This window comes from Falco peregrinus, chromosome 15, assembly GCF_023634155.1.
Source record: "Falco peregrinus isolate bFalPer1 chromosome 15, bFalPer1.pri, whole genome shotgun sequence".
Classification (NCBI taxonomy): Eukaryota; Metazoa; Chordata; class Aves; order Falconiformes; family Falconidae; genus Falco; species Falco peregrinus.
In genome coordinates this window covers 8,148,486-8,174,333 of record NC_073735.1, presented here as the reverse complement: position 1 = coordinate 8,174,333, position 25,848 = coordinate 8,148,486, and the positions used below count along the sequence as shown (strand labels likewise).

Genomic DNA, 25,848 nt, shown 5'->3' with positions numbered 1-25,848 from the left:
CCTGCACTGATCCTTTCCTCCAGAATCACTGGGAGGCCTTGAGGTACTAGGGGAATGAGAAGGAGGTTCCTTAAAGATACAACGTGTCTGTTTCAAGCAGCAGTAAAAAGAAAAGGGTTTGGGTTTTTTTAGAATAATCTTTCAGTGACACGGTCCTCCCGATTTCAGTGTCTCTCCACCAGCAGGATGAGTGAGGCTGAATCACACAAAGTGGTCTTATGCAAAGGCTCATGCCCTGATACGTGGGGCTACAAGGAGCTGAATGCGATTCCAGTTCTCGCACCCAGGGTCTGGGAGGTGAACAGATGCACACACTAATGTATTTAGATTTCCAGTGCTGTCCCGTAAGAAGCCACGTATAGGCATCCAGCCTGGCCCTGAACCAGCAGGCAAGAGGAAGTTTCCTCTTGATTCTGCAGCTCCACAACACATACAAACGTGACACCAGCTATAAAACATGAAGAGCCTCACCAGAGTAACAGAGATCAGATTTATTAACCTTAGCCCAACTCTGTTATCTGGTACTTCCTTCAACACAACCAATTCCTACTGCTTTATTACACTGCTGCTCCCTGCACCAAGTCAGCATCCCACTGTTTCCAAGCATCGCAGCCATGACCTGCATCACGTCTCAGTAAATACTGCATGCACTGGCCATGCAGCTGCACTGCTGCAAGCCACGATCTTGTCATCTCGTGAACCGAGCAGAGAGAGCTCTGTTTCTATTTTGATAAAAGAGCTCTGGGACACTTAGATGGGGTTGTTGGTTTAGTACTAGGTGGTCTTTACCCTCCTCACATGATAAAGGGATGGCCCGCATCACTGCCTGCTTGGAAATGATAGCCTTATGTATCAAAGCTTTGCAAACCTCTCAAGCCCTGGTGGCACAGGAGGAGGTCTGGAAACTCACATCACAAAGACAAGCCCTGCTCTCCCACCCTCCCCTCCATCCAGCCCCACACTTGTGGCAAAAGGCAGCCCTTGCAGAGACAGCAAGCAGACTGTGCCTTGGGCACTGGCTGCAGCACACACACTCACTGGTTTTCCCCTTCCGACCTGGGAGGAGACTGGCAGCACGTGCTTCACTCCGCCATGTGCTGTCTCTTCTTGGCAGAAAGCTTGCAAAATGGAGGATAGGGCAGACCCCTCCCTTGGGCAGCTGATGAGTCAGGAGGTGGCACGTACTTCCATGCCAGGCTCTGGGACCCCCGTGCATGTTGGTTCAAGCCACCGACTCTGAGACATCCTGTGGCTCCTTCTTTGCTGTGTGTGTTACCTTTCCCTCCTTGCAAATTTGTGGGATGCCAGCTGTGACACCCAGGAGGGATGAAGCATTCCACCAGCCAGCCTGTGCTAAGGCTCATCTAGTCGCAAGCGAGGTCTGCTTCCTGGAGCCCTGTCCTCATCCAACCAGAGCTTCAGGAAGGTACAGGATCAGAGTTGCCAAAAAAGTTGCGGAGTGTTTCAGACTCTGTCCCCTATGGCTTTCAAAGGGGGAAATCAAAGGGAAGTGCTACGCTTTGTTCCATGGGGGAGCAGCACAAAAGGTAAGTGGCAGCAAGCCTGGCACAACCCGTCTCTTCAATCGTCTGCCTGCTCACCTTTGAAGTGGTTTTAAAAATCAGGGAGGAGCTGCAGAGACCCAAGTTCAGCTCTTTCACTGCAACTTCACAGAATTTGAGGATGTGGGGGAGTAAGAGGCTGCCTTTTCCCCAGCAGAAAAATAGCGTTTCTCTTTAGAGAGAGTAAAATATGGCTAATAAAAAAGGCTGCGATGCTCATCAAGTACATCTGTTGCATTGATACGTCCTGAGGAGGCTATGACCAGCAGCAGCATCTACCTACAGTACTGACAGACACACCAGGCACCCACAGGACTAACTGGGCACCCTGACACCACCCCCAGCCCAGTGCCAACAGAACAACCATCTCTCACCAGTCACACTCTTCCCTCTGCCTCATGTTCCCTCTCCCCTTGTCCTCCCGTACTTTTGTACTTTTCCAGCTGTCTCTCTTTAACAGAAAGGACAGTTTTTAACCCTGTCCCACGCAAATCGTGGGAGCCCTTTCTATATCATAGTCACAGCATCAGCCACTTGCAGTGGCACAGGGAATTGAAGCAATGCCAACATAGCAGAAGTGGCACTGTGCAAGGACAAGCCAGGCACCTGCCATACAGTACATCCATACTAGGAATATGGGAAAAAGTACAAATTACTTAATTGGAAATTAATCTCTGTTCTAACACAGGAGAGAAAAAAAAAAAAAGAAAAAGAAAATATATAAAATCCACAGTTGATAGGCATGACTGGTACCCACAAGCCCAGAGTCCCTGCCAAGTGCACTGAGCTTGCTTTTACATACACACCATCAGCTGGGCAAAGACAAGACAAGAGACCATATCCTCGTATCATCCTGGACAAGCAGATGTCACTGTACAAATTCAAAGCTTTCTGGGACTGTGGAACACAAGAACCATTCAAGCCAGACTGGAATAACAACTCTTGAGTCAGAAGACCAGTTACAGAGCTCCCATGTCTTTAGGGGAAAGAGAGCAAGCTTGCATCCAACACCTTTCAGAAACAGGAACAAACAGAAACAGAGCTTCACTCTGGCTTGCTGAGAATCCCTCGCACACTACATTCACATGAAGCCATAAGCCTAGCCGAAGACATCTACGTAGACCTTCCACGCACACGTGGAAACACACATGCAAAAGTCAGACACCCTGAGAAATAATTGTGCACACTTGTAGCTATGTCTCAAATCTGACATTTCTTTTCACTTGGTTTGCAAGCAAGTCTTAGTCTAAAATGCCGGGAGATGGGAATCTGCAAGGAAAGAAAACTGTGCCTGCCCCCTGGCCCCAGCCCGCATCCTTACAAAGCTTCCCTGTAGTTATTGGAATTATGAGGTGTATGGGAGTAGGCAAGACCAGTTTTCAGCAAAACCATCCCATCAGTTGGCTTCTGTGCATGTAACAGTCACCTGAGAAGAGCTGGCTTTGAAGAATCCAGATGTCCTGAGCCAAGACACCTCCGGCTTGTCACCTCTATATTTTCAGCTCCATTCATGATGCAGATAGAGACACTGGCTACTTTGGCCTTCTGCACGTGTCAGCGGGTTCTCTTCTAACTTCTGTTGCACCTTCCAAAGCTAAAGGGGAAACACAAATTGTGATGGTTTTAGGATATAAGCATACGACCTTCTGGTTAAAGCATAAGGAATTGGCAGTCTCGGATTTTATTTGCCACAAATTGGTTCTATCAGTCTGATGAAGATCTCTCTCCCCTGGGAAAGCAGGGGTAGCAAGACAGAGCTCAGGGGTTATGATGTTTTCACCAAGAATGCACAGTATACAAACCAATGGGATTGGGATTGAGATTCAGCAACTGAATGGCCAAAGGCAAAATTAAGGCCTTTTAGCCCTTTCCTAGACTTTAGAGAAAGGTCTGTGGTTGCAACTGTATGTATTTAAAACATTCTTCAGCTTTATGCTGGAAACCAACACTTCTGTTCCCAGTTTTGCTAACTTCGTTGCATGGACTGGGCAGACTAGGGGGCTCATTTCCCCGCTTTATCTGTTTGTGTTACAGCAGCACCTCACATCTCTACCAGTAAGCAGTGAACGTTATCACCTGGGGCAACGCTTTCCATCCCTGCAGCAGAAGCAGGAAACATTAGCAAGCCCTTTTCCCATCTTTCTGGGTGGAAGGTCTAAGCATAACTGCTCAGGACTTCTCTGGGTGGAGCACTCTGCTATATTATACCCTGTCCCTCCCCTTCCCTTCCCTTGCATTACTTACTGGTCCCACAGACCAGTGCAGCCTTCTCTGAGGACACAGAAACTTGGGGGAGGATGGGAGAAAGGAATCTCTCATCTGCTGCAGCCAGCTGCTGCTAGAAGCCCTACAAGGTCTGCAGCTGTTTCTCATCTCCTTTATTGCTCTGTGGTAGCTTTTGCTGGATAGCCCCTACCTAACTCTGGGGGCACCAGCTCTGAACCAGGTACAGGTGAATTCAGTTGCTGCCTGCAAAATGCCAGCTCACACGGCCTCTTGTGGCCGAGCCACACAACCCGGTACCCCCCTCCAGCTCTACCAGGCTGCTCTTCCCAGGATGGCTCCTGGAAAGCAGCACAGAGAATGGTGGCCTTCCCGTGAACAAGTCCATCCTCAAATACTCATCTGTCTTTTAGTCACATTGATGCCTCACGCATTGCCCTGCTCGCTTTTCAAAAGCCATGGCTGGCTGAGGAGCAAGCAGGTCAAGATACTTCACCCACATGTGACATCTAGCTATAGCAGGACTCCTTTTACCCCCCAAAATACTCCTGTTGTTCTAAGACTATTAACATAACTGCATCCAGTCTAGCACTGTTGTGCGAGTTTATTGTTGAAGTACCAAAGGTTATGTGAGCAGGTGAGGCATCAGCTGAGGGTGTGCGTACATAATCACAGGCGGAATAAATTACTATGCCTCAGCTGATAAATGCACCGCTGTGTGAGAGTTTCACTCCAGATAGAAAGGGGAAAGCAACTTCATGGTGCAACACGTCAAGTGATACGTGGTAAATTATTAAGCTGTAGTAGCTGGATTGTTTGCAACACATCCCAAGTCAAACACCAGGCTCCAGTTTCAGGAAGGGGAATGGGTTTTGATTGGGGCATGATCAGGCTTTTTTGAAGAAAGCAGCCAATCCAGCAGGTCCTGCTCACACCTGAGGAATCTGATGAGGAGCAGTCCTCTCTGCTAAGGACTGAACTTTGTCACACAAGGGTGGAAACAGTTATGCGACTCTGGTCTTCTGCATCTAGCAAAAGCAAAGCCTTACCGACTTGGCATCTGTGGAATGCCTAAGAAGAACTACACAAACCTTAATACAGTACAAACTATCGTGCCTGCTTTTATTGAAGAGGCAAAACTGAGCATGCCAAATCCTCCTCTGCCCCTTGAAGGTTACCTTTTCAAGAAAAGTTCACTTTAGCGTGTGGCTTATTTTTCAACAGCCTGCCTCAAAAGGTGCAAATAAGTAAAGGGTGAGGATAGCAACAGCAAACAGTGGAGGAACATTTGGCCCAAAGCGCTGCAGAGCAAGCCTGCAGTGGGGAAAAGGACCTTACCCTTGTCTTTCATCATGCAGAAAAAACCCAAACTGGAAGCCAACCTTTGGTGCAAGGGTCATGGAATTCACTTTTAAGCTGGGATTCCCCCAACATCATGACACTAACATTCTGGCACAATCTTTTCCAACAAGTACGAAAACCAGCCTCTTTCTGTCTGTCTCCCTGTTACAGACTGGCAGCAAGCCCCTGACGTCCTCCTCCGCTACAAGCATAACCTGTGTCCTCCTACAAAATGGACAACATATAGAGAGAGTCTGAAACCTAATCACCTGCTGGTACTAAGCCAAGGCTTGGATTTTGATTTGCAGCTACTCCATTTCCACCTGTGCCACCTACATCCCCTGCCCCCATGTAGAAGAGTGACAGTGAGCAGGCAAGTAGGATCAGGGTGTATTACAACCATGCTTTAATGCCACAAATCACCTCGCTTCCTTTTGTAATACCCCGGACAGATTAAGCAGAGGCCATGTGTGAAAAACACAAAGAAACAAAAAATGATTCAGGACGGTGCAGAATTCAGATTGTGTCTTCAAGCTGCACAAAAAGTTTCTACAAGACACACTGTGAAAGCACACCCAGTATTTGCTTAACCCAGCTCCTTTTCCCTGGCTGTGGCACCCCTCAGTGTTTTACCTGTGCTGATCAAAAGCCGGTCATTTCAGTCTTAAAAGCAGTGAAGGAGCTCCCTGATACCTGCAAACGCATCCTAGGCACTCTGTGCATCCCTCAGAGATCTGTCCTGCCTCCAGAGACATTCAGGTTCTTGGACCAGGGAAGTCCACTGCAGAGTGTAGGTAATGCTGTGATTTTATCAGAAGCAGAAAACCCCTAACACATTAGCCTAATGAACACAGGAATGGCTCATTTATCAAGGCTCTAGCAAAGCAAATGGGCAGAAAACAGAGCCTACATGGTGTCACCTATCTTATCCTCAATCAGCTCGCTTATTCCACCAATATGGACCATTTACTCACTGGAACGGACTTTAATAAGTGAAGTGTGAAACAGAGACCAGCCTTTCATCCACCTGTGTGATATTTTTTTTATTAAAAAAAAAAAAAAGTCTCAGCACACAGGGTGCCTCAAGCTCACGGGATTCTTTGTGCCACCCTCACAGATCCCACCGTGCTCAGCACCTGGAGATTACTCTGCCATACAAAATCAAATGTACTTGAGTTTTCAAAACAAGTCATTTTGGGAAAGCCTGCACGTAAAAAACAGCCTTGAAGACTCGGATATGGCAGAGGAGCTCAAACTCGCTATCACTACTGAAGAGTTTCTGCAAGGTAAGGGCCTCAGGGGGATCGATTGACTTGGCTTCCCTTTAAAAAGATTCCCATCTCCAAAACTCAGCTGACAATTGTAAACTCCAGTAAATAGTAAGTTCCAGTCTAGGAGTTAACAAAAAGCCCATTTTCTTTATGTTTAAATGTGATCAGATCAAATTAGAAGTCTCTGCAATTACCTATAAAGTAAGTACACAGTTTACAGAAAATAAGGCTAACACAAAAAAATACAAGCTCACCTTGGTGTCTCCGGGCTCCCCACATCTACCAGCTCCTGATGAGACCCTGCACCATCACATGCTGAAGTGGCAAGCTGACCCCCCGCCACCACACGGGTGCTCACTGCTGGGGGCACTGCCAGATGCCAGGGGTAAGTTCAGGACATGGTATTACCTACCAAGGCTGGCAATGTTTCAGGGAATGACCTGGGAAAAGGTTGGGTTTTTTTGTTTGGTTGGTTGGTTTTGGGTTTTTTCCCAGCCAGAACATACGTGTTCGGACTAGAATTCTTCTAAACTTATTTAGATAAAGTTGAAGCCTGTATCTCAAAGACAAGGATATCATTACATAGCTATGCCTGCAGACACACTCCCCTCTGAATGCAGCTTTTTGGGTAGATACACTTGTGAAAGGAGGGCTGAAGGTGTAATTTAAGCTTTTCTGGTTTTGCAGGGGAAAGAGAAAGTAAAATTTCAGAGCTGAGTGCCATTGTTCGGGTTGGCTGCAGCGGTGCAGTAACGTGCAGACATGCACACTGTATGCAAAACAGGAAATAAAACACTTAGAGGGATGAGAAGGCAACTGGAGGACTTTGCCCTGGAATTTGCATTGCACTAGAGCTTCCCCAGGCTGCCTCTGGACAGCAGGGTCTAGAAACTATCCTCAGGTAGGACCAGCAGGGTGATGTTTCTCCTTAGAACCTGGTGTTCAGCTTCATCTGTAGATTCAAGTAAAGCCCAGCCTAGTCTGCCCCACCTCTGAGAGCCCTGCCATAGAGCAGGCCACATCTGACAGCCCGGTGAACCTCAGTAACCACCTCTCCAGACATATCCTGGGACTACTCTGACCCGGACTGCTCCAAGGAGGATGTGCTGTCATCTTCCAGTGAGGCCAGAAAAGTACAAAAAAGTGAACTGCTTGGGAGTCCTAAGCATCATACATGCTTAACAATCCCGCAAGAACAAAGGAGGTGGCTCAGCAGCTCTGCAAGCGGTTGCCTTGGCAGGGGTCAATCAATGCACAGAGCCCATCTGACAAACAGGCTGAGAGTACAAAGTGTGGGGACAGAGGCTGAAATTTCAAGTACATAAGCTTTCTATATGCACTCTGCCAGACCCACCATCCCCCAGAACAAAGCAGCTTATCCCCCTCCCTCATTCCACCCAGGTCTAATATAGCCACATCCATTTTCCCCTTCCTCTCCCCGTCTTACTGAGGATGAAGATGCTTCACGTACAAACATCCCGGTTCCTCAGGAAGTGTCAGGAACTCACAAACTCAAGGTGAAGCTGATCCCTTGGAACTCTACAGTCCTCAGACCTCAGAGCATGAAGCTCAAGCATTCCAGGCAGACGAGCACCAAAATCAAGGGAAGCTGGCCCTGTCCTCCCCTTAGTTACTGTATCCGCATCATTCTTGTCCTGTGCAACAGTGCAAGTGGCAGTCAGACCATACAGCAGATCTACCCGTTCACATGGTACCTGCTCTTCTCCCAGCTCCTAGTGCAGAATGAGGAGAAGAGGGACAATGAGCGGTACAGGAGTCTCTGATCTTCTACTGGGGAAGCAGGGACGTAGCAGCCAGGGCTTGTGTTCAGGTCTTAGCTCTGCCTTGGGTTCAAGATGCAGCTGAGAAAACTGCTTCTCCTCTTTGTCAACAGCCAAACCCGTGAGTCTTGAGTGCTAGCATTTTAGTTCTGTCATACACTCCTTCAAAAAAAGGCAGTCAGTGGTCAACTGCGCCAGCCATCCTTACAGCACAGGTGCCAGGGAGGACCCTCTCCTCTTTCCCTCACTCAGATATGGCGTATTCTGTTATTTCTCACAGCCTCCAAGTCCTTTGGCTCAAGACAAATTTCTCTCTGCAGGCAGCACTTCCCATTTTTTCAAATGGCCCCAGAGGGCTGGAAAAACACAATCTGACAAAATCTGTGCTTCAGCAAGTGCTTTGAGAAAACCACAGGCTTCACATACGGTGAGGGGAACCGCAAGTCCTGCCTGTGGAAGCTGACTCCAGAAGGATGCAGTAAGTTTCAGGAGACCCTGCCCAAAGAGGCTCTTGACTTCGTGTACCAAAGCATGAGCGAACCGAGCGTGTTCAGAGGGCAGGAGCCCTGCAAAATGCAGAGTGAGTCAGACCTTAAAAGATTCCCAGAGTGGGAGGGATACAGGCAGGCACCCAAGCCAGTACACAGTCACCAGCACTCTAGGACGCTAGGTACAGGAGATGACATCAGACACTTAGGGGTCCCTGTGGTCACTCCCACAAAGCAGGCTTAGTTGCCAGACCTGCCAAGAACCCTTCTTTAATGAAACCAACATAGCGAGACAAACAAACCAGGTGACATTAAAACACAGAGCCTTCCACATTGCTGAGCAATGTGATACCTGTCAGTTTAATATGGATAAGGACTGATGCTGTAGCATCAGCACCCAAGAGTCATTATGGTCCAAGTAATTATCACAACTTCCTCTCAGATCTCATGGGATCTCAGTTTGGTCTATGATCTATGATTCCTTCTGGCTCCCTGCTTCTGAGATGCGTACCACGTGTTTTCAAAGAAAGCTTATTTCCTCGGGTGCTGCCACAGGTAGCTTCCAGAGAACTGTGTGTGAAAATCATGAGCATTGTGACATAAGGACTCAAATTTAGAAGGAGAGCAGGAGAAGGATAACCAATCTCATCTTCTCCAGTAGGGCAAGTTTTTGCTCCAGCTGCATACCTCTTGAGTTCAGAGGCATTTTGACACGTGGCACCTACTACAACTTTAACGCAAAGTCCTCGATGCAAGCTCTGGACGGCCGGGCGCCGTCACCACAGGCCCACCTGTTCCGGCCGCCGCGGGCCACCCGCCCCAGGCCCCAGCGAGGCCCGGCGGGGAGGGGCAGGGGCAGGCCGAGCCCCGCGCCTGCGCGCTGCGGGCCGCGCCGCCATGGCGGTGCACTACTGCGGGTTGTGCCGCCGCACCTCCTTCGCCGGCCGCCGGCACCTGTACAGCGCCGCGCACCGGCGGCGGCTGCGGGAGGCGCTGGCCCGGCTGCAGGAGGAGGTGGCGGCGGCGCGGGCGGCGGCAGCCGGCGATGGCGGCGCGGCCGTGCGGCGCTACGACCCGGCGGAGCACGAGCGGCGCGTGTGGTGCCTGTGCTGCGGGCGCGGCGTGCGGCGGGACGGGCGGCGCGGCGGGATGGCGCTGCCGCACGCCGGCCTCCTCCGCCACCTGGCCGGGTAGGCGGGCGGGCGGCCGGGCGCGGGCGGGCGGCCGGGCGCGGGCGGGCGGCCGGGCGCGGGCGGGCGGCGCTGACGGGTGTCCCGCAGGCCCGAGCACCGGCGGGAGACGGCGCGGTTCTGGCGGGAGAACCGGGCGGAGGCGGCGCTGCGGGAGCGGTTCCTGGTGCCGGCCGAGGAGTACGATCGCTTCGCCCGGGCGCTGGAGCGGGCGCTGGCCGCGCACCGGCGGCGGGAGGAGGAGCGCATCCGCCAGGTAGCCCCGGCGCGTCGCGGCCCTGCGCCCGCCCCGCGCCGGCGCCCGGCCTGATCCCCGCTCTCCCCCGCAGATGGCGGCCGGCATCCGGGAGGCCGAGCGCAGGCAGCGGGAGACGGTGCGGGCCGCCCTGCAGGTCGGTGAGCCATATCCTGCCCTGGCTGCACCCCGGCAGGGACTGGGAACCAGGGTGCACACGGCGGGGCGGGGGGGGGAGGTGGCGGTGCTGGGGGGCTGCTGCTTAATACCAGGAATGTTCCTTTCTCCCTGAATCGCACCCAGCTTCAACCAGAGCCCGAGCCTCGTGCAGGACCTTCTGCCAGCGGCCCCCCAGGACCCAAAAGGTGAGAGCCATTTGCCTTCCTGCACTCCGAACGCCGGGCACGCCACAGCAGCGCGCTTGCTGCTGCTGGAGCTGATGCTCAGAGCCTTCACAGGCTTTCATAGATAAAAAGCTAAAACTTTTATAGACTACAGCAAGTACTGTAGCCGCAAAAAGACTCTGCTCTCCAATCCCCCCATCTGTGGGTGAGCACTAATGGCCATAAAGAGCAAGCACAGTGCTAATAGGCAAGCATGAACATTACCGTGCCCCGAGAACATTTCTTCTTACTGCAAAGCTCCCCAAACACAAACACTGCTCCAGAAGCCTCTGGACAATTGTCACTTGCCCAGCCACCGCAGTCACTCACCTCTCTAACTGCTGCTTGGCCTCTGTGTTCCAGGGACACCATTCAGGATGCAGAACAGTCTGGTCTGAGCAGGACACAGACAGGACCAGACTTAAACTGGATGGAACCAGGCCAGGCCTTGACCTTTATTGGGCACCAGGTAGGGGTGACTTGCTTACGAGCGCAACTTCGATTCAGCTGCAGGTTACATATGTTACAAAGTGAAACGAGGGGTTGTGACCTCCATCACTGGAAAAGGCAGCTTTGGGTGACCATAGTTGAGTTTCAGTTATCAGGTGTTAACTTGCATGGCATTAAGCAAACATTTTTAAACATGCCCTGAAAAAAACATATGCTCCTGAAAGAGAGAAGAGCTTCCAGCTGTCTTTTTGTAACAGAACTTGATTCTGGAAGGGAATGCACACACACAATACCATTATCTTTAGAGACACTCTTGAAAGCATGGCTTTCTCATCAGCGTTTTATGTTTCTGTTAACAGGACACAGAAGGGAAAGGAAACGTTCACACAGGTAAACACACCTGCTTCGTGACTCGTTTGTTGGTGCCCTACTGAAAACTCTTGGCTTGCAAATGTAGCAGGAACAACCTCAAGCAATTTTGAAGCAGTTATAGCATAGCCAGGAGGTGCTCACTCTCTTGCTAATATCTGACACACCAGAGGAGAAGAAAACACTTCTGTATTACCAAAACTGTTGTGCTGCTGCTGTATAGAGTGTGTGGTTTGGGATGCGATCTGCCATGGCCTTAACTGAGGCGAGCCAGATTCTTTTTCTTACTTTACTTTCCCTTCACTGCTTGGTAGGATGAGCTGCAGGGACAGAGGGAAGAGGGGATGCTTTTACCCATCTCGAGTTTAGGACAATTTCAGTGGTTAAATGAATTTTCCCCGTGACTTCTAGGAGCAAAACCTCCGTGGCTAACAGAGGAAGAGGATGGAAGTAAACAACAAATCGGACCTTCGTATGAGGAATTTCTCAGACAAAGTGAGCAGTCTGTACATGTTTTAATTCACTTTATCGCACTAGAGAATCAAAAGCAATTTGATTGAAAAACTCTTACTGAACAAAATACTTTTTTTAGAGGAGAAGCAGAAGCTGAAAAAGCTTCCAGTGGAGCGTGTTGGTGCCAACTTTGACCACACTTCTCAGACGGGCGACAGCTGGCTCCCTTCCTTCGGGCGGGTTTGGAATCATGGCAGGAGATGGCAGTCCAGGTAAGCCTCAGGGCAGCACGAGCTGATGCGGAGCAGAGGGCTTGCAGCTCCCATTCACGTGTGCTACTTGTGGAGCGGGCTTTGCAGTAGCAGCAGGTGTAAGGAGACTTCTTACTGCACAAAAAATCTAGGGCATGCAGTGCTGAATCTGGGCAGAGCATCACTCATGTTCTGGAGCAGCGCGTGTGTGACTTGCGAGTGAAGCATGGTGGCAGCTGTAGAGGCCACACATGAAGGCGTCTACCTCGTTGACTCAGCTTTCAGAGCTGCGTAGTCCCACTGGCACCTTTTAATAAGCTAGAAATCTGTGTCAGCTAGGTGAAGAGAGTGCTTAAGCTCACCAAGATAACAAATAATTGAGCTTCCATTCTAAAACACTGCTTAGCACTGCCTTTTTTAGACGAGGCAGCATCCATTACCACTTTCTACAGGCTGTTCTGACTTCTACGCTCTCTTTTAGGCACCAGTTTAGAACTGAATCAAGGGAAAAGAGAAAAAGGTGATCAGAAGAGGAGCATCCAAGAAACCAAGCTCTGGCTGTTGTGGAAACATGGACTGGAGGTAGCTACAGCTTTGTCAGTGCTGCTGCCACCAAGTTTAGCGCTCTTATTTAATAGATACATCTAGATGTGTCAGACCCTGGAAGGCAGGGTGACCATTGTGTAATACAGAGTTGAGCACTGTTACTGAAAGCTACTCTGCCATGGGGGGTCAACAGCTGATCTGCTCCCCTGGTAACAGAGGCATAGTGTGTATCTGGGCATCAGTTTCTGAAGTCTTAAGCTATACAAAGGCAGACCTGCCAGCAAGGAAGGTCCCCTGCCTATGCCATATCTTCATAATCAGAAAGCCTAACTTATACAGCATGTGCTGCCAGTGTCCTATGCTGACACGCAGCATGACATCCCATTAAAGAAGTGATTTTTTGAGAAAAAAATTTTCATTACCTATGTAGTACACCAACTAAAACTCATTTCAGATGCAGGTCCCACTCTGGGGGCAAGGGATGTCCTGTGCCTGATGTTTTCATTCTAATTTATATTACTTTCACTCATTCTGCCTCACCTAGAGGACTTGTTAGCCCTTAGTAAAAAAAGGAGGCCTTAAAGACCTTTGCTATGGATAGTTCTTTCTTTTATTTAAATAAAATATTTCTAGCTTTATTTAGAGCTGCTTATCTACACTTCCCTACTAGACACTGACCTGACAGATGCTGTTGCCTTGTACATAGAGACCTGTGGGCATGGCTTGTGTTTAGGAAAGGTGCTGGCGGGGTATTTAAATTATTTATTTAACCTCCCTCTACCTACAATGCAAGGAACAGGCTCCAGTTTTCCTCCTAATAGAACCCAACATGGTTTAACATCACTGGCTGCTGTAGGCAATGCAAAAGTTGCTTCCCTTTTCACAGTATAAAAGCACGTTTGCAGTGCTTTCCTAGCACCATAAATGCAAAAGTTGGCGGGTGAAGGAAGACAGCCATGACCTCCACCAGAATCCACAATCAGTAATGAAACATACACATTCTTGAAAAAGCAGAATTATTTCAATTGTTTTATTGTGTGCATCTACGTATGACACATTCCTGATGAGGTCACTGGAGAACCTGCAAAGCAAGAAGTCCCACATCACACAACCAGGTCAAATGCAAGCTAGCACACAGCAAACGGTCCCAAAGCTCTGTTCCAACAAGGACACTGTCACAACACCCTGCGACAGCAGGGACACATGCCCACGCACCCCACAGCCCACAGAGATGGGAGAACACACGTGGCTTCCTCATCTGATAGGCAACAGGGACAAAATGGCAAATTGCTCTCTAATTCTGGAGAACTGATGTTTTCAGTAATGCCACCCAGGAAATCGCTCAGAGCGCAAGCGATGTCCTCTGAGCATCTGGAGAAACCACCCATCCAAATCAAGGTGGGAGCTGTCTATTACACAGTGTGTGGCTGTCTGTTAGCTCCTGACAGCCCAACCCAGCCCCTTCACAGAGCCCGCTGACTCACCTCCCTAAGCATCCTCCCCTGCAGCAGGCGCATCTCCGCCTTTCGTGTTTCTTGTGTAGATCACTTGGGCTCGGTGCTTGGATACCAGTTTGATCAAACCTATGAAAAAAAAAAAAAAAAAGGAAACTGTTTGAGTGCATGTGCACTGGAGGACGCCAGCATGTTATGTTCCCTCCTAACAGTAGCAGACTACAACATGCAACAGGAAATATCAGGGTACCCAATACTACACACCCTTACGCAAGGCTTTTGGTCAGGTCTGGGAGTGGTTACATCACAACCCATCCTTCTAGCAACATTTTCTTAAGATAGCAACGCCACTGAACACAGCAGAGCCAATGCTCCTTACTTTGGAGCCCTTTTGAAATGCAAGCTAAGGCAGTGGCTCATCAAAACCATGCCAGTTTGTGTACTTCAGATGCAGCATGAAATTTTCTAGGTAAGCAAGGAAAGGAAAACATCCAACTCAAGCAGCTTTCCGTTTCTCCAGTGCTTTGAGTGCTTACCTTTGCTGAGCAGCTCCTGGAGGGCAGCCCTAGCCAGTGAGCCTCGAATCTTCAGTCTCTCTGAGACAACCGCAGGTGTGATGAGCTTGTAGTTGGGCACTTCTTTGCACAGTTTGTCATAGGTAGCCTTGTCAAACAGGACAAGGTTGTTCAGCTTGTCTCTCACTTTCCCCTTGGACCACTTCTACTTGAAAAGAAAGAAAAACCCCAAAAACCTAAACCATCTTCTAAGCAACAAAACCAGATTGAGCTTTAGGATGCCCTAAGAACTGCACCATCAAATGTCTCCACATCACATCCCAGATTAAGGGAGCAATGAGATGCACAAAATTGTCTTTGTAAATGTATGTGTTGCAGATAACAACTACGGTATCTCCAAGTAAAAAGGACAAAAAGCTTTTGTTACTCGGATTTGACACCATCACACTTGCTACCAGGCGAAAAAACAGCTCCTTTAACGACACGATGGCATCCACACACCCCCACTGCCAGCAGCACCCAGCCCCTCGCTCCTCAGGTCCGGCCACACCGCACCTGTGGAAAGCCCAAGGCGCCCAGCAGCCCCCCCTGAGCCACCGGGCTCCTGCACCTCCCCTCCCGCCCAGTGCGAGCCCCCCCGCGTCTTCAGGGCAGGCTCCGGGAGGGCCGCGGTTCGGGTCCGCCGCCCGCAGGGCCACCTCCGCGGGCGCGCCTCAGGCTCCGCCAGCTCCCACCTTCTTTTTGGCCTTGCCGCCGGACTTGTTGACTGGGTCCTTGTCCTTCTTGGCGGACTTGCCCGCGTCCTTCTTCTTCTTGTCGTCTTTGGGCGGCTGCGAGGGAGAGAAGGGTGGCACGGTCGGCGGGAGGCAGCGGAGACGCGCCCTCCCGGGCCCTCCTCGGGGTTCGCCGCCCTCGGGGAGCCGCTCCCGCCCCGCGCCACCTCCCCGCACCGGCCCGGCGGCCCCCCGCGCTCACCATGCTGCGGCGGCGGCTGCTCTCCCAAGATGTCGGCCGAGAAAGGAAGTACCCGGCGCGAGGCGTGGGGAGGCCTCGTGCTCTCGGGAAGCTTCCGGGGCACGGCGTGACGCCACTTCCGGGTGAGGCCGGGCGGTGTCATGGCGATCTTCAGCGTCTACGTGGTGAACAAGGCGGGCGGCCTCATCTACCAGCTGGACCACTACGCGCCCCGCGCCGACACCGAGAAGACGTTCAGCTTCCCGCTCGACCTCGTCCTGCGGCCGCACGACGAGCGCGTCGTTGTCGCCTTCGGACAGCGCGATGGCATCCGCGGTGCGGCGGCGGGCGGCCGGGCTGGGGGGCGGGGCGGGCCGGGCCGGGCCGGGCTGACTGACTGACTGTCCTCTCAGTGGGTCACGCCGTGCTGGCCATCAACGGCGCCGAGGTCAACGGGCGATTCACGGCAGACGGGAAGGACGTGCTGGAGTTCCTGGGCAACCCTGCCAACTACCCGGTGTCCATCCGCTTTGGCCGCCACCGCCTCTCCTCCAACGAGAAGCTCATGCTGGCCTCCATGTTCCACTCGTGAGATGGGGTGGGGACTGACGGGACAGGGATGGCATGGGCAGGGGTGGCGGGGGCATTGAGGGCCCTCTCCCCGCAGGCTGTTCGCCATTGGGTCGCAGCTGTCCCCCGAGGTTGGGAGCTCCGGGATTGAGATGCTGGAGACTGACACCTTCAAACTGCACTGCTTCCAGACGCTGACAGGTACTGTCTGGCCCCAGGCACCCGGCACTGCTTTGCTTTGTCAGGACCATCAGGGAACTCTGCTTTCCTCACCCTCCTGTCATTATGGCTCCAGGGATCAAATTTGTGGTACTTGCTGACCCAAGGCAGGCAGGGATAGACTCCCTTCTCCGCAAGATCTATGAGATTTACTCTGACTTTGCTCTGAAGAATCCTTTCTACTCCCTGGAGATGCCAATCAGGTAAGGAAAACCCCACTTTTAATGACACAGCCGCAACCTCTCGTCACTTTCTGCCTGTGCAGTAACAAATGCTGGTAGCCCCTAAGTTAAGTGGCAAAGCAGACCTAGAGTTTGAGGGAAGGGGAAAGACACAGCATGCTGCTGCAGGGACAGGGCACTGACCTGTGCTTTTTCCAGTGCCACTCTACCAGGGAAGCAGGAGGTGCTCTTCCTTGGTATAAACCCTGCTGTCCTAACATAACAGCCCATACAAGAAGCCTTAATCTTAATTAATGGTCGAGCCAAAGTTTGACAGTAGTCAGGTTGCTGTCTCACAGCTTATGGAATCTCTCCTTGCAGAATGCAGAGCCAAGGGATGTGGAGAGCCTGATTTTGTTAGCCTGTTCCATTCATGAAGTCATCCCCTTCTGTTTTTCTGTTTCAGATGCGAGTTGTTTGATCAGAACTTAAAACTTGCTCTGGAGGTAGCAGAAAAAGCTGGACCCTTCGGACCTGGATCATAGAGAAAGCCTTGCCTGTTACACAGACTCCTTTCTCTGAAAAGCAGGGCCTCTCTTCCCTGGCTGGCCCCCTCTGTTCCCCAGCTGTCCTCTCATGGAGCTTTCTCCTCCACAGCAGAGACTGCATATGCCCAAAACACGCCTCACTGTCTCCCAGGACATCGTTTTATCACCTTTATTGTGAAATTTACCTTAACAGATTCATTAGTACTGTTTACATTGGGCAACAGAGGCTTATTCTGCTGTTGCAGCTCCACTGCCCTTGAGTGAAGAAAGACAAGCTGTGGGTCCCTGCCCTTACCGCAGTCAATTGTTTTCTTTCGTTTCATAATTGTACATATGTATTTTTCCTGTATAGCTCTAACTTATGGTTTTGCAGAGGGTTTCTGTGTAGAAGTAATAAACGTTCCTTGAAGAGGTGGATGGCCATTTGTTTTCTGTTGGCAGGGTAAATCTGCACCATTGGCACCTCCAGAGGGAAGTGGGTTTGGGTGGGTCTGCTTGCACCATTCTCCATAAGACAAACAGAGCCCCTGTTACACTGCTCCATTTTATTTCACAGATAACAGAAGATTATATAATTAAGTACAAAATGTAATTCACTTGCATTATTTTAATTAAGTCTGGCTACCTACTTTTGCAACAAAGCTGTTCAACAAAGTACCCGTGTGCAGGTTCTTCATGAGTTGAACTTGCCACTTCCAGGACCCTAAAGCAGTAAATCCTTTTGGGAAAAACTAAGCATATTCAACAAAATTCCAGTTAAAAACCTGAGTCTGCATATTACAGAGATTTCTGGGCCGGACTGCTCAAGGCTGCCGGTGGCAGCTCTGCTGAGGTAGCCAGAGCCCCTACCTGCAGCTGTGACAGACGCAGCTCTTGACCAAAAACATTCTAGACTACACACCTTGTGCCAAATAAAATACAATCTGGTGCTAGAAATACAGGTTTTCAGGAAACCCAGCTGCAGAAGTTGTGGGCTGGCAGTAGCTGCTGTCGCAATACCTGCTGCTGGGGTGGTTTTCCTGGCTGATTGGCAGAGTGCTTGCTACAAGCTGCTTTGGCAGCAGCTGTCTCCCTCACAAATCATTAACACTGTACACAAATCGCACCAGGCAAGATCAGTTCAATAGAAGGAGCTTCTCTAAATGCTCTCCCCTGAAGTGCCAAGAATTTCTTGGAAACATGCCTATTTTTGAGTGCCGCAGAGAGTCCTGACGCAACACTGCATCAGTGTTCTCGTCCAGAGCAAATGCCTCCCTCACTCTTAACAACTAATCCCAGGTAAAGCTAAAGCCATGCTGTTCCCAAATCAGCTGTGAGGCCAAACTGCAATAATCATTATTCACTGCTCTGTCACTGTTCCAGGGCCGAGAGCATGCAGGGAGCTCACGCTGAAGTAAACGGAAACATCTGCGCTTACAGCGGCTGGGTGGGCTGAACAAACGCGGCAAAGGCTGCTTCAGCACCCCTGAACCACAAAGCTGTGCTGACAGCTAACAGCCGAGGCGAACAGTAAGGACAAAACTTAAGTGTGACCGCACCTGAATCCAGTTGGTTTAGAGTACTTTTAGTGGGGAAGCTGGGGCTGTGAAGCTTGCTTGCTTCACCAACAGTCCTGTGAGGAGGAGGTACAGTAACTAGCTGAATTATCACATCTTGAGGGAAAAAGTGATCAGTAGCAGGAACCTTGTGCCCTTGGGCACCTGACAGTGGATGAAGATTTAAGAAGTTTTTACCTAGGCTGCAGCAATAGGTAACTTACTCCTAGGCCAGTTAAACAAAAAAACCGAGCATCATTCATATTAGCATGAGGGCATCCTTTTCACCGAGCAGCTTATCCTCCTCAGTCAGCCTTCCTGGGAATCCGGCCCATCTTGGTGCGGATGTTCCGCAGTAAGAAGAAAGCCACCGTGCTGCCAGTACAGGTGATTTCGGCCACCCAGAAGGCTGTGGCCCAGCTGTAGTGCTTGGCAATGGTACTGAAAGGTAGTCCAGCCAGAAAACCCCCAACTGTAAGGGAAAGCACACAGAAAACTAGCAACGCTTGTGCTCCTCAGTTACAGCTGCCAATGCTTGGTTCTGCATGTATAAAAATCTCGGGCCTGGTTTGAACTTCAAGCACTGGGCAAAAAGCCATCAGGTACAGCAGGAAGCATCCCCGAGGCTTGGCACCCAAGGGCTAGACCTCACTTCATCAAGAACACACATGGGTTTGGTTTATTTCCTAGGGAAAGGGGCATTACTCACCGTTGGCCATGAGGGCCACTATAGCATGAGAGGTGCCGCACAGGTTGGCAGGAGCACTTTCGTTGGCTATAACCCCAAACAGGGCAATCGGCCCATATGAGGAGAACCCGAACACAGCTCCCAGAATCAGAATCCACAGCTGTCAAAACAGGTTAAGATCAGAAACAGGAGCTGTGCATCTTACCGCTGTCAATCAGCAGCTGCTGACAAATCTCAAACCTTTTCACAGTATCAGGGAGTTTTGACATTTTTGGGCTCACAGCAGCTTTCTGGCCTGCAGAGAGAAGAGCTCAAGCCTGCAACAGAGCCCACATACATACATCCCAGCTGCACCCCGACCACACCATCCTGCCAGCCAGCGTCAGCTCTTCTCTCTCATACAGCTCTGCCCCCTACACCGTCCACACACAACATATGCCATTTTGCAAGGAAGAACCAGAACATCGAAGAGAGATGGGCAATGAAAAGTGAACTGAGTCACTTTTAAAAATGATCCTGGAGACACCAGCTAAAACCTTTTCTCATTTTAGATGCAAGTGACCAATCAGAGCATCTTCATTTGCAAGAAGCCACTACCTGATGACCTCTGTGTCACGGAACAAACAAAGAAACAAAACCAAAAAAACCCCAACAGTCTGAACTTCAGTGTTAGCTTACGCTCTAGGAAAACTACCTGGCTTGGAATTTATCAGTTGCTTGTGAAAGGACAACAAAGGATAAGTAACTTGACGGCCTCAAGATTACAGCATGCTTTTTGAACTGTAAACACCATTTCGAGATGCCCAGGAGGAAGGAAATACCATCTTATTTTCCAGATGGGAAACAGAAACAGAGAGTTAGAAAAGCACTTGCCAAAAATCAAGGAGGAAGGCATCTGCAGGGGCAGAATCATTCCTCTTGACCTCACTCACAAGACCCCTTAACTGGCTACATTTTACCTGATGAACGAATGTTCTCAGAACCTTCTATGTAACAACTTAAAGGTTTTATATCCAGGCTTTTTAAAGTGAGTTAGTGTAATCAAATGATTATAAGAAAAGGTTTCTTCTACAAAACTTACAGTAATCTCTTCTCAATGCCCTGGTTCTAAGTTCTGTAGTGCTAACCAACCTCCCAGGACAGGAAAAAGGCAGATCAGTGAAAGCAGAAACAGGCAGAAGGAGAAAAAATGCAAGGCAGAAACCTCCTGTTCTTTTAGGCTTGTAAGACCAGCTAGAGGTTGCAAGGCTACAGTCCAGAAGTGATTTTCCTGAAGAAGAAAAAAAAAGGAGAAAAAAGGTTTCATTTATTTAACAATCATGAGGGTAGATGCAAGTCACATCTACGCTATAGCTGGTAACGCAGGCTGCCCAAGCGAACTGAGGCAGGAGGAGCAGCCCAAACCAGACCAAGGTAGCCTGCTCCTACATAGCACATACAAAGAAAAGGCAAACTCACAGTTCTTAAGAAGGGCCAAGAAACAGTCACACTCCCTATCATCAAACTCCTCACCATGAAAGGGCTATCCCTCCAACTTACGGTCAGCTGCTCGCACGTGGATTACCTTGGGAGAATTGCCTGTGACTGTGACTCGGAACAGAAACATGGACACACACATCCCGGCCATCATGGAAAGCAGCAGCGCGTGCCGAGGATTCCCGTAGCTTGAGAGACCCACCTGTGATCCAGGAAGGGAAAATAAAGGTCAGAAACTGGAAGGACTCCTTCCATTTTATACTGCTAGCAACTAACACCATCCACACAGCTTTCAGAGACACAATGGCGCATCAAAGACACACCTGCTAGCCAGACTTCTTGGTTTGGTTTAAGGACGGCCTGCAGTCAAACTGTGCAAAGCAAGAAGCTCCTAGAGACAAATGATACTTCTGTTATCAACGCACCCTGCTTCTACCCTGAATTTGGCTTCAGATCCCACCACTCGATTTTAACATGGGGATTTTTTTCAGCCAGAAGACAACTGTCAACAACCAGTTCTCTTCCAACACCAAAATCTAGAAAGCACAGTAAAGCCAACAAATTAAACCGATCAAACACCTTAAACCTGACAGGCGTATGGTGATCCCTAACATCGGCACATGTATCTCCCAGCACCTTCTAGGGTGCTCAGCAGTTGTCTTCACACACACAGCATAACACGGTATGGGCCTGTTTCTCAGTGGTACCATGCAGTAGCCACACGACCCTGACTGAGCACCTTAGTTAAGCTGTTGAGATGGGTTGTGTCCCTCCCAGCCTGCCTCTGCATGGAGGGAAAGAGATGGGTTAATCAAGAGTGATCTGATTTTCAAATGCCCCATCTCAAAGCAGGGCAGTTCAGACACAGAACCGCATCCAAAAGAATGGCTTGGGAAGGCAGAAGAAACAAACATGGTACTGAGAGGCGTGGGGCAGCAGCTCCCTGCCTCTGTGTTCTGTATATCCTGAACCTCCAAAGCAACACAAGCAAGGGGAGCATTCCTTAATAATCATCTTTAAGCACTCGCAAAGGAAGCCAAAACAAACTGTAAAAATTCTGAAGCAGCTCAGACTGACACTGTGTTAACTTCCCAACATGTCTGAGGGTCCAGATTACTTACTCTTGCTACCGCTCTGTCAGAAAGGTATCCAGCAGCAATGCTTCCCACCAGACCCCCAATCTCCAAGGCACTGATGTAGGAACTACCTAGATAGAGCAAAGAACAGGCCGTCAGGTTTGGTCACATGTGTCCTCTTGCCCAAGCTCAACTGCCGTCAGCTCACAGTGAGCTCAGAGCAGCTCCGCCAGACAAGAGCCTCCAGCGCATCCTCGTATAGGAATGCCCATCTGCTAGTCCCAGGAGGGCCCTGGCACAGCTACTCAGTGCATGCAGTAACTGCATGCTAATTTATTTCAATAGCTGCGTTTACCTAAGCAGACAGTTAGGAGGCAAGGAAACAAGTCCCTCAGATGGAGAGGCCCATGTCCTTTTCCTGTACCCAGTCCAGCTCCCGGCAATACCTCCCAGATTGCAGCCACAATGCTTAATAATGCAGCTTTGCATCATACCCACAAGCATGGATTGTCCTCTCTCCTGGATAAGGAAGAGCTGTCCCCAATCGGTACAGCATGTTTTCACTCCAAAAACAACCAGGTAGCCCGTTGAGAGCACCCAGAGGTATGGTGAGAGCAGCAGCTCTGTCAAAGTGCTGTTGTCACTGGAGGAACCTGTAAGGAAGATGAGGAGGAACATTGCTGCTGCTTGAGGACACCTACACACAGCACTACAGATGGGTCTGCCAGCCGGATTCGTGCACAAGGGCAACGCAACAGAGGGAGATACTCCTACCTACTGGTAGCGAATGGCTTTACCTCCCCACCTTGTCCTGGCTTTGCTGTGATTTCAGAATCCTTTCTGTCAAATTTATTCCACATTCATTAAAGATTTCAAAAGAATAATCAACATGCTATTCCCAGTAACTTTATGTATTGCAGTCGCCAATAAACCCTTCACAAGGGCTGTTAGAAAAAGTACCTGCTTCTCCAGGTTTTGTGCTGGTGTTTGTAAGCTGTGCCTGCCAGCGCCACCACACTGACCCAAAGAAAGATGCTGACTTTCAGGTGTTACCTTGATTTTTGCATCATCTTCCAGGAGCGCCTACAAGCCTACCCTCCCCAGAGAACGCTCTGGGGAAACAATATTCTTTTCTTACACAAAGAGATCAAGTCTAGCAGCACAGGCATCGCAGGACAGTGTGGAAAACAGGCTGTTTCCACTGGCCTGTAAAATCCTACAGCAAACCTGTGTTGCAATTCCCCTCTACCCATTCTGCTTTCAGAGAAGCACCATACTCAATAGTCCGAACAAACATTTACTAACTAGATGTCGTAGATTAGGACAGAAAACACTGAGCAGAGTCCACCACAGGCCAGGGGTCAAAAGAACCCATGGCGGGGTGAGGGGAGAACTGCCTGTCCCCTGCCAGCACAGAGGAGAGCAAAGTCAGGCTTAGGGAAGTGTTCCCGGCTGTTGGTACCCTCCAGAGACTCGACTCACAATCTGAGCAAAGAAAGCACCAAGAAAACCAAGGCAGCATTAGTAAGAAGACATTAAGTAGACGGGGAGACGAAACAGCCAGCCATGAACATCTTGGTGGCTGCTGGCCTGCCAACAAGCATGACCGATGGGTGGGCAGGCTGTTCCTCTGCTGCTGCTGTGACAGCATCAGGAGCCCGCACACCGGCCGCTTCTCACAAGATGACCCAGGGGCTTGGTTTATGCCTTTTGTAACTTCAGTGCAGCAGCTCAATGGTAACTAAAGTTGCTGAAGACAACCCCTTATACCTGCCCACCAAGCAGTGGTTCTGGGAATCGGGAAGGACAGAGACCTCAGGACAGCAAGCGCGACATGTCTCTGCTTGAATACAGGCAAGCAGGCACCCGTGCCTCCTGCCATGGCTGCCCGCTTACAGTGAAGCCTCACACTTACCTTTCTTCCCCTTCTTGGGTCCTTGTTCAATGTTGGGCAGCCCAACATCCGATGGCTCGTTTTTAATCAGGACAAGGCAAACAAAAGAGACAACCACACAGATGAAGCCGGAGAAGGACAAAGTCATGCGCCAGTTGTAGTTCAGAGACACGAGGGCAGCAACAATGGGGCCTAAGCCTCCAGCCAAGTTCATGCTCGTAGACAGGATTGCCCACCAAGTCCCAAACTGAGAAGGCTCAAACCACTGTGCAACAACAAGAAAAACAGCATGAGGTCTGAGAACGGGAGTGATGCCGCACCTGAAAATCCTCAGCCAAGGCCTGCACTGCAGGTTTGGGGCAACCCAGACACAGATCTACTAAAGCAGGTGAAGGGAGTGCCTGCTCTTCACTACCTTAGTCCCACAGGGAACTCCAAATGTTACACAAGTGTCAGCCATACCAGCCTGACAGGTGCTCGCCCCCCCCAGCCAGCTCAGAGTTATTTCCATTTACAGACCATGAAACTGAGCCATGGAGAGGCAAATTTAAGAGCAGCACGGTTCTGCGTGCTCACTTGCTGGGAACAGCGTCCTCCTGGAGGGGTCTGCTGGCACAGGACCATGAATGGCTACGCAGAGAGCCACAAGGTAACTTAAGGACTTGCTGTTGCATTAAGTATCAGGCACGATCAGCTCCGTGCTGCAAAGCACACTCAGAGCCAGGACTGCCCAGAGTGGTTGTCATCGGCAAGAAAATATCTATGAGCTATGTTCACAAATGTCTTCAGAAAACACTATGCCTATTGTTTCTGTTATTCAGGCCCTTCCTTTCTGTGGACACAACCATCCTGCTCTCGCCAGCTAGATGAGGCTAGATGCCTCGCAGAAGGGCAACACAGTTGTTCAGTGTCACTCCTGTCCTGCAGGTATATGCATCCCTGGACTTTACATCTTTCAAGTGAGGTTAGTGCACAGCTGACCTCCTTTCCTTCTGTCCTAAGGCAGAAATCAATCTGTTCCCTTTAAATTGTCACAAAAGCCAAACACACAGCTTAAGAGGCTTGGCTCATGCTGCTCCTCCATGTCACCTGGTTTTCTACCTGAACAGCCTGTGATTTTCAATTCCTGAGCACCCCAAGCGTGCAGATGCAATTCTGCTTGTCGCCCCTTGCCCAGCAGCAAAGAGACAGCCAGATCTCTGCTGTGACGTTTACAAGACTGGATTCCACAAATTATGCCTCTTTAGGGCGGAGAAGGTCCGCGACCAGGAGATGCTACTGATCCAGCTGGGCCAGCGCGGAGGCACAACAGGCATGGGCTAACCCGCTGTCACACCTCTGCCAGCATCAGCAGGGCCTCGCGCAGGGAACGGCTCCGTGGGCAGCGCAGCTGGCAGCTCCGCGCTCCGGGGCTTGCGGGGGGGGGCGAGCCCCTCGGGATTGCGGGCCTGGTGCTGGGGCTGCTGAGCTGGGGTTCCCCCATCGCCCTTCCCAGCCAGCCCTTACTTTTCGTAGGATCTTCCCGCAGGGCGGCCAGCCCAGCCCCTGGGCTAAGCCGTTGAGGAACCAGAGCCCGGCGAAGGCCGTGACAGTGGAGCTCCAGGAGAAGACGACATTGACCAAGCCCACCATGAGGAGGCCGGAGGAGAAGAGCCAGCGGGCGCTCATCTGGTCGGAGAGGACGCCACTGACGAACTTGCTGATGGCATACGCCGCGGACTGGCTGCTGGTGATGACACCTGCGGCCGGGAGAGCAGGGGACACAGCTCAGCCTGCAGGGCACGGCCACCGAGCCGGCAGCGGGGGGTCCCGGGGGCCGCCACTCACCCAGCTCGTCCTTCCCCAGCGGCACCTCGGCCATGACGGAGGGCATGACGAACGAGAAGGTCTTGCGGTTGAAGTAGTACAGCGCGTAGCCGATGAACATGGCCGCGAAGATCACGGCCCGGTACCGCCTGTACCCGCCGGCCGCCATCCCGCCGCGCTGCCCCGCGGGGCCGGACCGGAACAGGAGCAGGGTGGGCCGGCACTGGGCGAGGCAGCCGACAGCCCGGCCCGAGAGCGCGGCGGGCGGACAGCGGCGGCAGCCGGGGCGTGCGGAGGCACCGGCGCGGCACAGCGGCCCCGCCCCGCCCCATTGCCCGTCGGGACTCGCCCCGCCCCCCGGACCTGCCCCGCCCCCCGCCAGCCCCTCCCGCGAGCCGGCCCCCCTCAC

The 25,848-nt window shown here is 51.0% G+C and overlaps 4 protein-coding genes across 6 annotated transcripts in view; 2 read left to right on the top strand and 2 right to left on the bottom strand.

Moving 5' to 3' along the window:
- Positions 1–9,550: 9,550 nt before the first annotated feature.
- CENATAC (centrosomal AT-AC splicing factor) lies at positions 9,551–13,181 on the top strand. The gene is made up of 9 exons (XM_055819233.1): positions 9,551–9,856; positions 9,947–10,112; positions 10,186–10,248; positions 10,395–10,456; positions 10,838–10,943; positions 11,284–11,314; positions 11,705–11,788; positions 11,886–12,018; positions 12,479–13,181. Exons 1-9 carry the CDS (start codon positions 9,564–9,566, stop codon positions 12,519–12,521), a joined length of 981 nt encoding a protein of 326 aa, XP_055675208.1. The 5' UTR covers positions 9,551–9,563; the 3' UTR covers positions 12,522–13,181.
- A 378-nt stretch (positions 13,182–13,559) lies between these two features.
- RPS25 (ribosomal protein S25) overlaps positions 13,560–25,848 on the bottom strand; it is a 30,910-nt gene continuing 18,621 nt past the window's right edge. For both annotated transcript variants that reach the window (XM_055819235.1, XM_055819236.1), the window contains exons 2-6: positions 15,488–15,508; positions 15,247–15,342; positions 14,534–14,717; positions 14,028–14,126; positions 13,560–13,624 (exon numbers count right to left, since the gene is read on the bottom strand). In XM_055819235.1, the coding sequence (XP_055675210.1) occupies positions 14,032–14,126; positions 14,534–14,717; positions 15,247–15,342; positions 15,488–15,490 (378 nt within the window). In that variant the 5' untranslated portion in view covers positions 15,491–15,508 and the 3' untranslated portion in view covers positions 13,560–13,624; positions 14,028–14,031. The remainder of the gene's footprint in view (positions 13,625–14,027; positions 14,127–14,533; positions 14,718–15,246; positions 15,343–15,487; positions 15,509–25,848) is intronic.
- On the top strand, positions 15,601–17,375 carry TRAPPC4 (trafficking protein particle complex subunit 4). The gene is made up of 5 exons (XM_055819234.1): positions 15,601–15,802; positions 15,880–16,054; positions 16,134–16,237; positions 16,332–16,458; positions 16,883–17,375. The coding sequence occupies exons 1-5, from the start codon at positions 15,628–15,630 to the stop codon at positions 16,959–16,961; spliced, it is 660 nt and encodes a 219-aa protein (XP_055675209.1). The 5' UTR covers positions 15,601–15,627; the 3' UTR covers positions 16,962–17,375.
- On the bottom strand, positions 17,495–25,755 carry SLC37A4 (solute carrier family 37 member 4). 2 transcript variants are annotated; one of them, XM_055819228.1, is made up of 9 exons: positions 25,461–25,755; positions 25,140–25,372; positions 23,655–23,898; positions 22,234–22,392; positions 21,785–21,870; positions 20,752–20,865; positions 20,392–20,457; positions 19,209–19,347; positions 17,495–18,971 (listed from the first exon to the last, which is right to left on the bottom strand). In XM_055819228.1, exons 1-9 carry the CDS (start codon positions 25,606–25,608, stop codon positions 18,805–18,807), a joined length of 1,356 nt encoding a protein of 451 aa, XP_055675203.1. In that variant the 5' UTR covers positions 25,609–25,755; the 3' UTR covers positions 17,495–18,804. The 2 variants fall into 2 exon arrangements, with proteins under 2 accessions (XP_055675203.1, XP_055675204.1); XM_055819229.1 differs by lacking the exon at positions 20,392–20,457 and having other exon boundaries at positions 25,461–25,753.

Coding starts and splice junctions, on each gene's coding strand:
- CENATAC (XM_055819233.1), top strand. CDS start 9,564: ATGGCGGTGCACTACTGCGGGTTGTGCCGCCGCACCTCCTTCGCCGGC. Junction 10,113..10,185: donor AGGAGGAGCGCATCCGCCAG/GTAGCCCCGGCG, acceptor TCTCCCCCGCAG/ATGGCGGCCGGCATCCGGGA. Junction 11,789..11,885: donor TGAGGAATTTCTCAGACAAA/GTGAGCAGTCTG, acceptor TACTTTTTTTAG/AGGAGAAGCAGAAGCTGAAA.
- TRAPPC4 (XM_055819234.1), top strand. CDS start 15,628: ATGGCGATCTTCAGCGTCTACGTGGTGAACAAGGCGGGCGGCCTCATC. Junction 15,803..15,879: donor ACAGCGCGATGGCATCCGCG/GTGCGGCGGCGG, acceptor CTGTCCTCTCAG/TGGGTCACGCCGTGCTGGCC. Junction 16,055..16,133: donor CTGGCCTCCATGTTCCACTC/GTGAGATGGGGT, acceptor CTCTCCCCGCAG/GCTGTTCGCCATTGGGTCGC.
- SLC37A4 (XM_055819228.1), bottom strand. CDS start 25,608: ATGGCGGCCGGCGGGTACAGGCGGTACCGGGCCGTGATCTTCGCGGCC. Junction 22,393..23,654: donor ACCCAAGAAGGGGAAGAAAG/GTAAGTGTGAGG, acceptor TCTTCCTTACAG/GTTCCTCCAGTGACAACAGC. Junction 20,866..21,784: donor CTGACAGAGCGGTAGCAAGA/GTAAGTAATCTG, acceptor CCTGGATCACAG/GTGGGTCTCTCAAGCTACGG.